General features: G+C 44.4%; 1 protein-coding gene across 1 annotated transcript in view; it reads right to left on the reverse strand.

Moving 5' to 3' along the window:
* Nucleotides 1-13,134, reverse strand: part of MCC (MCC regulator of WNT signaling pathway) — a 275,349-nt gene that overhangs the window by 48,987 nt on the left and 213,228 nt on the right. Inside the window, exons 7-9 of the mRNA XM_030817748.1 lie at nt 12,156-12,302; nt 11,087-11,176; nt 9,850-9,998 (exon numbers count right to left, since the gene is read on the reverse strand). Of these exons, the coding sequence (XP_030673608.1) occupies nt 9,850-9,998; nt 11,087-11,176; nt 12,156-12,302 (386 nt within the window). The remainder of the gene's footprint in view (nt 1-9,849; nt 9,999-11,086; nt 11,177-12,155; nt 12,303-13,134) is intronic.

The following is a 13,134-nucleotide window of genomic DNA, read 5'->3' on the forward strand; positions in this document are numbered from 1 at the left end:
AAACATTACGAGATATTTTTGCCAACTTTGCCACAGACTCATTTGCCCTGAATCTGCAGTTCTGAATTTTTTTTTTTTTTCAGTTCATCAGCTACCGTTAGTGTTAGTGTATTTCATGTTTGGCCTGAGACATTCCTCTTCTTCCAGTGTGGCCCAGGAAGCGAAAATATTGGACACCCCTGCACTAGACCCCTGAGGATCTTTTTTGAGACCATCCCTTTCTCTTATCCAAGTGGAACCCAGCTGCAGTCTCCACTGCTTTCAGTACCACACATGCCGTGCATGAGGCCCCTGGCCCCATCCCGCCACGGCTGCCCTGGCGCACCACAAAGATCGTGCTGCTTCCACTCTTATCCCATCCTTTCCATTCTCCACACCCAGGTAAGCTTCCATAGTGTCAATCAGATCTTGTTCTTCCACATTCAAAAACCCTTTAATGACTTCCAAGTACACTTCGAATAAAGAGTAAAATTTGTCCGCGGCATCAAAATCCACAGCTGAGCCAGCCGCTGCTCTGCTACCTCGTCTCATGTAGCTTCTTCCCCTTACTCCATTTCAGTTCCACTGGCCTTTGGACGCTTCCTCTTTCAGGCCTCATGGTTGTTAAGTGGCCATAAGAATATCAGTTTACCATACGGCTTTTTTTTTTTTTTTTTTTTTTAAACCCATCTCAATGTAAGCCTCCCATCTTCAGATGCCTGCCCTGAATACCCACCGAAAAATCAACCCTCCCTGGGGTCCCACACCCACGGAGCCTCACTCACTGCTAGCACAGCCGTCTGAGATGGAACTGCAAGGCAGCAGCGAGGGTGGGGGAGGGGCGTCCGCCATTGCCAAGGCTTGAGTAGGTAAACAAAGTGGCCGGGAAGCTGGAACTGGGTGGAGCCCATCACAGCTCAAGGAGACCTGCCTGCCTCTGTAGACTCCACCTGTGGGGGCAGGGCATTGCTGAACAAAAGGCAGCAGACAACTTCTGCAGACTTAAACGTCCCTGTCTGACAGCTTTGAAGAGAGTAGTGGTTCTCCCAGCATGCAGTTTGAGCTCTGAGAACGGACAGACTGCCTTCTCAAGTGGGTCCCTGACCTCCGAGGAGCCTAACTGGGAGACACCTCCCAGTAGGGGCCGACTGACACCTCATACAGCCGGGTGCCCCTTTGAGACGAAGCTTCCAGAGGAAGGATCAGGCAGCAACATCTGCCGTTCTGCAATATTTGCTGTTCTGCAGCCTCCACTGGTGATACTCAGGCAAACAGGGTCTGGAGTGGACCTCCAGCAAACTCTAACAGACCTGCAGCTGAGGGTCCTGACTGTTAGAAGGAAAACTAACAAACAGAAAGGACATCCACACCAAAACCCCATCTGTACATCACCATCATCAAAGACCAAAGGTAGATAAAACCACAAAGATGGGGAGAAACCAGAGCAGAAAAGCTGAAAATTCTAAAAATCAGAGTGCCTCTTCTCCTCCAAAGGAAGACAGCTCCTCGCCAGCAATGAAACAAAGCTGGACAGAGAATGACTTTGATGAGTTGATAGAAGAAGGCTTCAGATAATTGGTAATAACAAACTTCTCCAAGCTAAAGGAGGATGTTCGAGCCCATGGCAAAGAAGCTAAAAACCTTGAAAAAAGATTAGATGAATGGCTAACTAGAATAAATAGCGAAAACAAGTCTTTAAATGACCTGAAGGAGCTGAAAACCATAGCACGAGAACTACAAGATGCATGCGAAAGCTTCAGTAGCTGATTTGATCAAGTGGAAGAAAGCATATCAGGAACTGAAGATCAAATGAATGAAATGAAGTGAGAAGAGAAGTTTAGAGAAAAATGAGTAAAAAGAAATGAACAAACCCTCCAAGAAATATGGGACTGAGAGGTGACAACGTGCTAGCAGCCCTCGCTTGCTCTTGGCACCTCCTCGGCCTTGGCGTCTACTCTGGCCATGCTCAAGGAGCACTTCAGCCCACCACTGCACTGTGGGGGCCCCGCTCTGGGCTGGCCGAGGCAGGAGCCGGCTCCCTCTGCTTGTTGGGAAGTGTGGAGGGAGAGACGCGGGTGGGAACCAGGGCTGTGCGTGGCACTCATGGGCCAGCGCGAGTTCCGGGTGGGCACGGGCTCAGCAGGCCCTGCACTTGGAGCAGCTGGCCGGTGCCGCCAGCCCTGGGCAGTGAGGGGCGTAGCACCCAGGCCAGCAGCTGCGGAGGGTGCGCTGGGTCCCCCAGCACTGCCGGCCTGCTCGCGCCACACTCGAATTCTCACTGGGCCTCAGCTGCCTCCCCGCAGGGCAGGGCTTGGGACCTGCAGCCTGCCATGCCGGAGCCCCTCTCACCCCCTGTGGGCTCCTGTGCAGCCCAAGCCTCCCTGACCGGTGCTGCCCCCTGCTCCGAGGTGCCCGGTCCCATCGACCGCCCAAGGGCTGAGGAGTGTGGGCGCATGGCACGGGACTGGCGGGCAGCTCCGCCTGCGGTCCCAGCATGGGATCCACTAGGCAAAGCCAGCTGGGCTCCTGAGTCAGGTGGGGTCTTGGAGAACTTTTATGTCTAGCTGGAGGATTGCAAATGCACCAGTCAGCACTCTGTGTCTAGCTCAAGGTTTGTAAATGCACCAGTCAGCACCCTGTCAAAACAGACCAATCAGCTCTCTGTAAAATGGACCAATCAGCAGTATGTGGGTGGGGCCAGATAAGGGAATAAAAGCAGGCTGCCCGAGCCAGCAGTGGCAACCCTCTCGGGTCCCCTTCCATGCTGTGGAAGCTTTGTTCTTTCGCTCTGCACAGTAAATCTTGCTGCTGCTGACTCCTTGGGTTGGCGCCGCCTTTAAAAGCTGTAACACTTACCGCAAAGGTCTGCAGCTTCACTCCTGAAGCCAGCGAGACCACGATCCCATGAGAAGGAACAAACAACTCCAGACATGCCCCCTTTAAGAGCTGTAACACTCACTGTGAAGGTCTGCAGCTTCACTCCTGAAGCCAGCGAGAACACGAACCCACCAGAAAGAAGAAACTCTAGACAAGTCTGAACATCAGAAGGAACAAACTCCGGACACACCATCTTTAAGAACTGTAACACTCAACGCAAGGGTCCGTGGCTTCATTCTTGAAGTCAGCGAGACCAAGAACCCACCAATTCTGGACACAGGACTATGTGAAAAGACCAAATCTACATCTGATTGGTGTACCTGAAAGTGATGGGGAGAATGGAACCAAGCTGGAAAACACTCTTCAGGATATTATCCAGGAGAACTTCCCCAACCTAGTGAGGCTGGCCAACATTCACATTCAGGAAATACACAGAATGCCACAAAGATAGTCCTCGAGAAGAGCAACTCCAAGACACATAATTGTCAGATTCACCAAAGTTGAAATGAAGGAAAAAAATCGTAAGGGCAGCCAGAGAAAAAGTTCTGGTTACCCACAAAGGGAAGCCCATCAGACTAATAGGTGATCTCCTGGCAGAAACTCTACAAGCCAGAAGAGAGTGGGGGCCAATATTCGACATTCTTAAAGAAAAGAATTTTCAACCCAGAATTTCATATCCAGCCAAACTAAGCTTCGTAAGTGAAGAATAAATAAAATCCTCTACAGACGAACAAATGCTGAGAGATTCTGTCACCACCAGGCCTGCCTTACAAGAACTCCTAAAGGAAGCACTCAACATGGAAAGGAAGAACCGGTACCAGCCACTGCAAAAACATGCCAAATTGTAAAGACCATCCATGCTAGGAAGAAACTGCATCAACTAACGAGCAAAATAACCAGCTAACATCATAATGACAGGATCAAATTCACACATAACAATATTAACCTTAAATGTAAATGGGCTAAATGCTCCAATTAAAAGACAGACTGGCAAACTGGATACAGAGTCAAGACCCATCAGTGTGCTGTATTCAGGAGACCCATCTCACAAGCAGAGACACATATAGGCTCAAAATGAAGCGATGGAGGAAGATCTATCAAGAAAATGGAAAACAAAAAAAAAAGCATGGGTTGCAATCCTAGTCTCTGATAAAACAGACTTTAAACCAACAAAGATCAAAAGGGACAAAGAAGGCCATTACATAATGGTAAAGGGATCAATTCAACAAGAAGAGCTAACTATCCTAAATATATATGCACCCAATACAGGAGCACCCAGATTCATAAAGCAAGTCCTTAGAGACCTACGAAGAGACTTAGACTCCCACACAATAATAATGGAGACTTTAACACCCCACTGTCAACATTAGACAGATCAACAAGACAGAAAGTTAACAAGGATATCCAAGAAATGAACTCAGCTCTCCACCAAGCAGACCGAGCAGACATCTAGAGAACTCTCTACTCCAAATCAACAGAATATACACTCTTCTCAGCACCACATCACACTTACTCCAAAATTGACCACATAGTTGGAATTAAAGCACTCCTCAGCAAATGTAAAAGAACAGAAATTATAACAAACTGTCTCTCAGACCACAGTGCAATCAAACTAGAACTCAGGATTAAGAAACTCACTCAAAACCGCTCAACTACCTGGAAACTGAACAACCTGCTCCTGAATGACTACTGGGTACATAACGAAATGATGGCAGAAATAAAGATGTTCTTTGAAACCAAAGAGAACAAAGACACAATGTACCAGAATCTCTGTTACACATTTAAAGCAGTGTATAGAGGGAAATTTATAGCACTAGATGCCTACAAGAGAAAGCAGGAAAGATCGAAAATTGACACCCTAACATCACAATTAAAAGAACTAGAGAAGCAAGAGCAATCACATTCAAAAGCTAGCAGAAGGCAAGAAATAACTAAGATCAGAGCAGAACTGAAGGAGATAGAGACACAAAAAACCCTTCAAAAAATTAATGAATCCAGGAGCTGGTTTTTTGAAAAGATCAGCAAAATAGATAGACCGCTAGCAAGACTAATAAAGAAGAAAAGAGAGAAGAAACAAATAGGTGCAATAAAAAACGAAAAAGGGGATATCACCACTGATCCCACAGAAACACAAACTACCATCAGAGAATACTATAAACACCTCTACACAAATAAACTAGAAAATCTAGAAGAAATGGATAAATTCCTGGACACGTACACCTTCCCAAGACTAAACCGGGAAGAAGTTGAATCCCTGAATAGACCAATAACAGGTTCTGAAATTGAGGCAATAATTAATAGCCTATCAACCAAAAGAAGTACAGGACCAGATAGATTCACAGCTGAATTCTACCAGAGGTACAAGGAGGAGCTGGAACCATTCCTTCTGAAACTATTCCAATCAACAGAAAAAGAGGGAATCCCCCCTAACTCATTTTATGAGGCCAGCATCATCCTGATACCAAAGCCTGGCAGAGACACAACAACAAAAAAAAAGAATTCTAGACCAATATCCCTGATGAACATCGATGCAAAGACCTCAATAAAATACTGGCAAACCGAATCCAGCGGCACATCAAAAAGCTTATCCACCATGATCACGTGGGCTTCATCTCTGGGATGCAAGGCTGGTTCAACAAATGAAAATTAATAAACGTTAATCCATCATATAAACAGAACCAAAGACAAAAACCATATGATTATCTCAATAGATGCAGAAAAGGCCTTTGACAAAATTCAACATGCTAAAAACTTCATGCTAAAAACTCTCAATAAACTAGGTACTGATGGGACGTATCTCAAAATAATAAGAGCTATTTATGACAAACCCACAGCCGATATCATACTGAATGGGCAAAAAGTGGAAGCATTCCCTTTGAAAACTGGCACAAGACAGGGATGCCCTCTCTCACCACTCCTATTCAACATAGTGTTGGAAGTTCTGGTCAGGGCAATCAGGCAAGAGAAAGAAAGAAAGGGGATTCAATTAGGAAAAGAGGAAGTCAAATTGTCCCTGTTTGCAGATGACATGATTGTATATCTAGAAAACCTCATCGTCTCAGCCCAAAATCTCCTTAAGCTGATAAGCAACTTCAGCAAAGTCTCAGGATACAGAATCAATGTGCAAAAATCACAAGCATTCCTAGACACCAATAACAGACAAACAGAGATCCAAATCATGAGTGAACTCCCATTCACAATTGCTTCAAAGAGAATAAAATACCTAGGAATCCAACTTACAAGGGATGGGAAGGACCTCTTCAAGGAGAACTACAAACCACTGCTCAATCAAATAAAAGAAGAACAAACAAATGGAAGAACATTCCATGCTCATGGATAGGAAGAATCAATATTGTGAAAATGGCCATACTGCCCAAGGTAATTTATAGATTCAATGCCATCCCCATCAAGCTACCAATGACTTTCTTCACAGAATTGGAAAAAACTACTTTAAAGTTCATATGGAAGCAAAAAAGAGCCTGCATCGCCAAATCAATCCTAACCCAAAAGAACAAAGCTGGAGGCATCATGCTATGTGACTTCAAACTATACTACAAGGCTACAGTAACCAAAACAGCATGGTACTGGTATCAAAACAGAGATATAGACCAATGGAACAGAACAGAGCCTTCAGAAATAATACCACACATCTACAACCATCTGATCTTTGCCAAACCTGACAAAAACACGCAATGGGGAAAGGATTCCCTATTTAATAAATGGTGCTGGGAAAACTGGCTAGCCATATGTAGAAAGCTGAAACTAGATCCCTTCCTTACACCTTATACAAAAATTCATTCAAGATGGATTAAAGACTTAAATGTTAGATCTAAAACCATAAAACCCCTAGAAGAAAACCTAGGCAATACCATTCAGGATACAGGCATGGGCAAGGACTTCATGACTAAAACGCCAAAAGCAATGGCAACAAAAGCCAAAATTGACAAATGGGATCTAATTAAACTAAAGAGCTTCTGCACAGCAAAAGAAACTACCATCAGAGTGAACAGGCAACCTACAGAATGGGAGAAAAGTTTTACAATCTACCCATGTGACAAAGGGCTAATATCTAGAATCTACAAACAACTTAAACAAATTTACAAGAAAAAATCAACCCCATCAAAAAGTGAACGAAGGATATGAACAGACACTTCTCAAAAGAAGACATTTATGCAGCCAAAAGACACATGAAAAAATGCTCAGCATCACTGGTCATCAGAGAAATGCAAATCAAAACCACAATGAGATAGCATCTCACACCAGTTAGAATGGCCATCATTAAAAAGTCAGGAAACAACAGGTGCTGGAGAGGATGTGGAGAAATAGGAACACTTTTACACTGTTGGTGGGACTGTAAACTAGTTCAACCATTGTGGAAAACAGTGTGGCAATTCCTCAAGGATCTAGAACTAGAAATACCATTTGACCCAGCCATCTCATTACTGAGTATATACCTAAAGGATTATAAATCATGCTGCTATAAAGACACATGCACACGTATATTTATTGTGGCACTATTCACAATAGCAAAGACTTGGAACCAACCCAAATGTCCATCAATGATAGACTGGATTAAGAAAATGTGGCACACATACACCATGGAATACTATGCAGCCATAAAAAAGGATGATTCCATGTCCTTTGTAGGGACACGGATAAAGCTAGAAACCATCATTCTGAGCAAACTATCACATGGACAGAAAACCAAACACCACATGTTCTCACTCATAGGTGGGAAATGAACAATGAGAACACCTGGACACACGGTGGGGAAAATCACACAGTGGGGCCTGTTGTGGGGTGGGGGCAGCAGGGAGGGATAGCATTAGGAGATATACCTAATGTAAATGACGAGTTAATGGGTGCAGCACACCAACACGGCACATGTATACCTATGTAAAAAACCTGCACATTGTGCACATGTACCCTAGAACTTAAAGTATAATTATCAACAACAACAAAAAAAAAAAAAAGAAAGAAAAGAAAAATCAACCCTCCCAGAGCTTCTGCTGGTGTCCTATTTATTTCCTTCTTGGATCTTATCATCTTATTTGTTTTCTCTTTGGTCTATTTTCCCTAACAGAATATAAGCTCCAGGAGAGCAGGGACCCTATCTGTTTTACTTTGCTTTGCATGCCACATAGCCTAGCATATAGCAGATGCTTAACAGAGATTTGCTAAAGAAGGAAAACATTTTGGTGGGTAGGGATGACGCCCCTCCCCTGCCAATCACGAAGTTAAAGGCTAACACACTTTGAGAGTAATAGGCCTCTAACTTTGAGGTAGTTAAAATAGCAGACATCAGGATATACTGGTAGCTTATTTCTAAGAACCCCCAGGTTCCCGCAGCAGCTAGGATCGCAGAGATGACAATGGAGTTGAGGTCAAAGGGTAGGGGTTGGAATTCTGTCTCAGCTACTTAATAGCTCTGGATTTAAGGCAAGTCACTCAACTTGGGACTTCAAAGCCTTTGTTATCTCATTTGCAAAACAGGACTACTCTACCCTCACAAGTTGAGGATTAAGTGGCTGGCTGTGAGAGCCCTGTGTAAGCTGTTAAACACCCTAATAACATGAGCTACTAGCAAAATATTTCCCCCTTCTTTGGTCTCTCCTGGGTGTACGTAACGGAGTAGAAAGCAACTCCCCTATTCGAGTTCAGCCACAAATCCAACTTGTTAAAACCCAGAATCTGGAGAGAGGAGATCCTCACTAAATCGAGGTTCCCTTGAAGGCATCTGACTTCATTAAATTGCAAAGGGCATATCTGATTCAATTTTTAAGCACTCCCAGGGCAGTGATACCAAAAAGACTGCTTCTTTACTGCCACTAAGTAATCATCAGGATTATCACTCTTAAGTATTCTGGATTTAATAAGGAAACCATTTAATTTCAAGATTTAAAATGACCTAGATTGCCAATTACCTTAGTTCTCAAGAACTATATTAAACAGCTTCAATGAGGGAGGACTAACATGATAATTCAATTTATTCTGATTTGCCATACACAAGAGGAATGGAATTAAGCAACAGTGGATGGGGAATGGTATCCCTATTTATTCCTGGTTAGCTCATAAGCCTTTCAAATTCTTACAGTGCGCTCCCACTAAAGATTGGTAGGTCAAGGCAGCCACAGCACACTCGGATGAGAGTCAACAGTCCATTCTGCCACTGCAGAACCAGTTCTGAGGCCAAGTGGTTTCCCTGGTTTGGCCCTGGTCCTTCTTTGCTTTGTTAGCAACTCCCTCATCACTGGCATGACACATAAGAGAGTCTTTGCCAACAGGCAAAAGGGCAAACTGAAACTACCTCTTTTGTAAGACTTTTGTAAGAATCCATAAAATGGGGTATATGGTAAAATTACTCTAGGTACGACAGTTAGGATAGGATGTAGGGACCCAAGACGGAGCACATTTGCAAAGAGCATAAATAAAACTAGGCAACCATCAAGAAGATGATCTAGACCAGCATGCCTGGTCGATGCCAGGAATGGCTCTACCAGATTGCCTGTGCTGGTTCCAGTAGCTCCAAGTGCCTCTAGGATGCTGACTCAACATTCCAGAACTTCCTTCTGTGGTTCTCTGCAGCACAGGCCTGCATGCTTGGCAGCTACCTGTGACCTACTTGCCATTCTGTAGGGACTGCTCCCAGGACTCACTATGTAATTTGCAAGGTCCAGTGTGAAACGAAAAAGTGGGGTCCCTTGTTTAACAGTATTAAGAATTTAAAACGTTGACAGCAGAGCAATGAAGCAAGTATGGCACCTTTCTAAGCATAAGGCCCATGTGAATGCCAGGTCACAGCCATGATGGCAGCTCAGACTGTTGTGAGCACTCCTCTGATGACCAAGGTGGTAGCAACTTCCAACCCCACCACCTGACAGTACTGCTCTATGTCATAATACATAAGCCACCTTGAACAGATCTTTGGAAAGAGATGTGAGGAGTAGCAGCTCCTCTCCGCCCCAGAATCAAATGGATAGGATCTCTCCTCACCTATTCAGCCGTTCTGTTTCCACCTCAAACTCTCTAATCTTGCTTTCTGAGATGGCAGATCCATGTGAGTAGAGTGTTTGGAAAATCTCTTGGATATTGGAACAGTCCTGAAGTGAGTGGGCCAGGTGTTCAGCCACACTGCTGGATACCTGCAAAAAGAAGCATTAATTCCCCTTTGGAATGTATCATTTCAGAGATGCATGCTTTGCTTGCAAAATAATTTATAGCTGATATTCCTTGAGAATCGGGGACTGGGAGGATGGTTACACTGACGGTTCTCAGTTTGTAGGATAGAATCCTAGTATGAAAAGTTAACTAATAAATACTATAAAAGCAGTAGCAAAAAAAACCAGGATCAAAATATGGCTCCTTCCCCAAGCACGTGGTGCTGGGCAGCCAGGATGGGCAGATCATGCCTTCTTGGAGTTCCTTAAATTCTGAATGTTGAACAGAGTCAGGATTTCTTTCCCCTATCCTGAATTCCCTGCCACTCCAGGCCACTGTTTTTGGTTTCTGTAGCCCAGGAGAGGGGCTGACTCCTTCATTTTCACAATTTGGCTTTGTCACAGAATCTGAATGCATGCATTTTTGCTCAGTGTAAAATTCTAAATTAGGGCCTTAAAATGCTATTCAGGCTGTCTCTGCCTCTGAGGATCAAAGAGCTGGCTCTCTAAGCCTCATCCCCAATCCTAAAAGATCCCTTAAAGAAATGAAACTACTCCTTTTCACCATCCATCAGCTCTTACAGTCCCAGGGGGTTCCCAGACTCCACAGATGAAAACTCTGGAACTAAACCGAAGGTTCTGGTCTTTCCTACCACTGGGCTAGGCTTCAAAGACAACATTCCTCCTCAGTGGAGAGCATGTCGCTTTCAAGATGGATGTGCAAAAGGCAGTTATTTTAGAGCTCTTGGTCTCTGGGGTAGCAGGGTGATATAAGACAGATACGTCAAGACTTTCATCTATATCACCAAGAACTGGACCTAAATCATTTGTTTCTGAATGGTTTCAAGGAAAGGAAAAAAAATCTCCCTTAAAGCTGAAGAAGTAATTCACCATATGAATGGAAATCATCATACATTTTAATTTAATCCTTTGGAAGGAAATCAGGTATGATTTACTATTATAACTAACTGGTTTATTGGAGATAGACTTTAGAAGTTCTTCTGTCATCTATAATCCATTGTCTGTGTAGCTCTGCCAGGTACTTTCCTGCCTTGCTTCTCGTGAATACTCACCCCTATGCTACTGATTTCAGAGCCCAGGACTGGCCGATCAGATGATGACGATTCGGACCTTGTCTTTGATAGCTTCACCCTCTCAGCAATCTTAAAAAAGAAAACAAAACATTATAGAAAACAACACACCACTCCTCAGATAAACTGTTGGGACTACATTTATACAGGGCTCCTTTTTAGCCATGTCAACTAAATGATTAAAGAACTTCTTAAGAACAGCTCACTTGTCCAATTTTTCTACCACCAGCTTAAGCCAGGGCCTTTCAACTTCAGCACTGCTGATATTTTGGCTTGGATAATTCTTTTTATGGGGCTCTGTCCTGTGCATTGTAGGACATTTAGCAGCATCTCTGGCCTCTAGCCACAAGATGCCACTAGCACTCCAATTGTGACCATCAAAAATGTCTCTAGACATTGCCAAATGTCCCCTGGAGGATGAAATCACTTCTGGTTAGAAAACACTGGTTTAACCTAACTTATTAAACTTGATGGTTAAGAATCAACCTTACTGTGGTGGCTAGTAGAGCTACCAGGCAAGCCAACAGGCATAACTTCAATCATCTGAGACAGACTCAACATATGTACTGGGGGGCTGTGGCAGCGAATGAGTGGGGCTCCTTCTCACAGCTGCCACAGCCTGTCCATCATAATCTATTTTTCTTTTTTTGTGGCAGAGCTGTCAGTCTTGTGAGTGGGGAGATCATTGGTTCATTACTCAAGGTCCCCGACTGGGCTGAACCTTAGTCTTTGAGAGCAACTCTGTCCTCTGTGAAGTACTGGAGCACTTGATAAAACGTCTCACTCTCCATAATGACTTGTCAGCGGTGACATTCTCCAGCTGGCTGATTAATGAGAGCTGGCGTCCAGGTTGCAGCTGAGAGAGACTTAAAATCTATTAGTGGGTTATCTCTCCTTGCAGCTCCTGCATAGAAGGCCTGCGTAAGGTCCCAGGGGAAGCCCCTTGGGCTGCCTCAGCTAAGGGCATGCCTGTACAGTGGCTAGGATGAGCCTGGTGCTTCCAGATAACAGGAGGTGTTCCCGCTCATCGGGTCCATCCCCAGGAACTCACCTTGGCGATGGGAATGTCATTGCTGCTGCTGCTTGTGCTCAGCTCCCCAGTGCTGGGGTTAATTGGGCGGTTGGTGGAAGTGAGGCGGCCAGGGCTGGAGGGACCTGTGGCCTGCACGCTCTGTAGTCGAGTTTGAAGCTCTCTGACCTGAAATCATAATGCTTTTAGACATAGTTGGTGGTTTCCCTGGCTAAAGAGCAAAAAAGCCAGATGGGTAGGTGGTGGGGCTTTCATTTACATTGAGGGATCAGCCCACTGAAAAGCTAGGTTGGTTGAGTCCACATAAAAGTCATTATATTCTTTTTTTTGGACTAATAATTTTTTTAAATGAATCAGTTTCTTAAATCACATGTAATACAAAAAGAGTTATAAACCAAAGTGATATTACTAGTTTTTATATTTGCCTAAGAGTCACCATATTCTTAACGGAATCTGCCACGGACCATCAACTATTCTTCACAAGCATGAGGTGAACATATTATGTAAGGCACTGGAAGCTTCCAGGATGGATGACCATCTTTTTTTATTTTTATTTTTTTGAGACAGGGTCTTGCTCTGTTGCCCAGGCTGGAATGCGTGGTGCAACCATGGCTCACTGCAACCTTAATCTCCTGGGCTCAAGGGATCCTCCCGCCTCAGCCTCCTGAGCAGCTGGGCCTAGGTGCACACACCACACCTGGCTAATTTTTAAATTTCTTTGTAAAGATAGGGTCTCGCTATGTTGCCAGGGCTGGTCTTGAACTCCTGCACTCAAGCGATTCTCCTTCCTCAGCCTCCCAAAGTGCTGGGATTACCGGCATGAGCCACTGTGCCCAGCCACTGGATAACTACTTTTAAGGAATGTTTATTCTTTCAGCCCCGTTTGCCTGACTGTGCTGGGGACCCAGGATGAAATCACCTCTCATGGAATCATCATTTCAGAGCCCAGAGGAGACAGGAATGATTTCAACACAAGTGCACTTGAGTGTTATAAATTTCT

The sequence above is a fragment of the Nomascus leucogenys genome, chromosome 2, assembly GCF_006542625.1.
Source record: "Nomascus leucogenys isolate Asia chromosome 2, Asia_NLE_v1, whole genome shotgun sequence".
Taxonomy (NCBI): Eukaryota; Metazoa; Chordata; class Mammalia; order Primates; family Hylobatidae; genus Nomascus; species Nomascus leucogenys.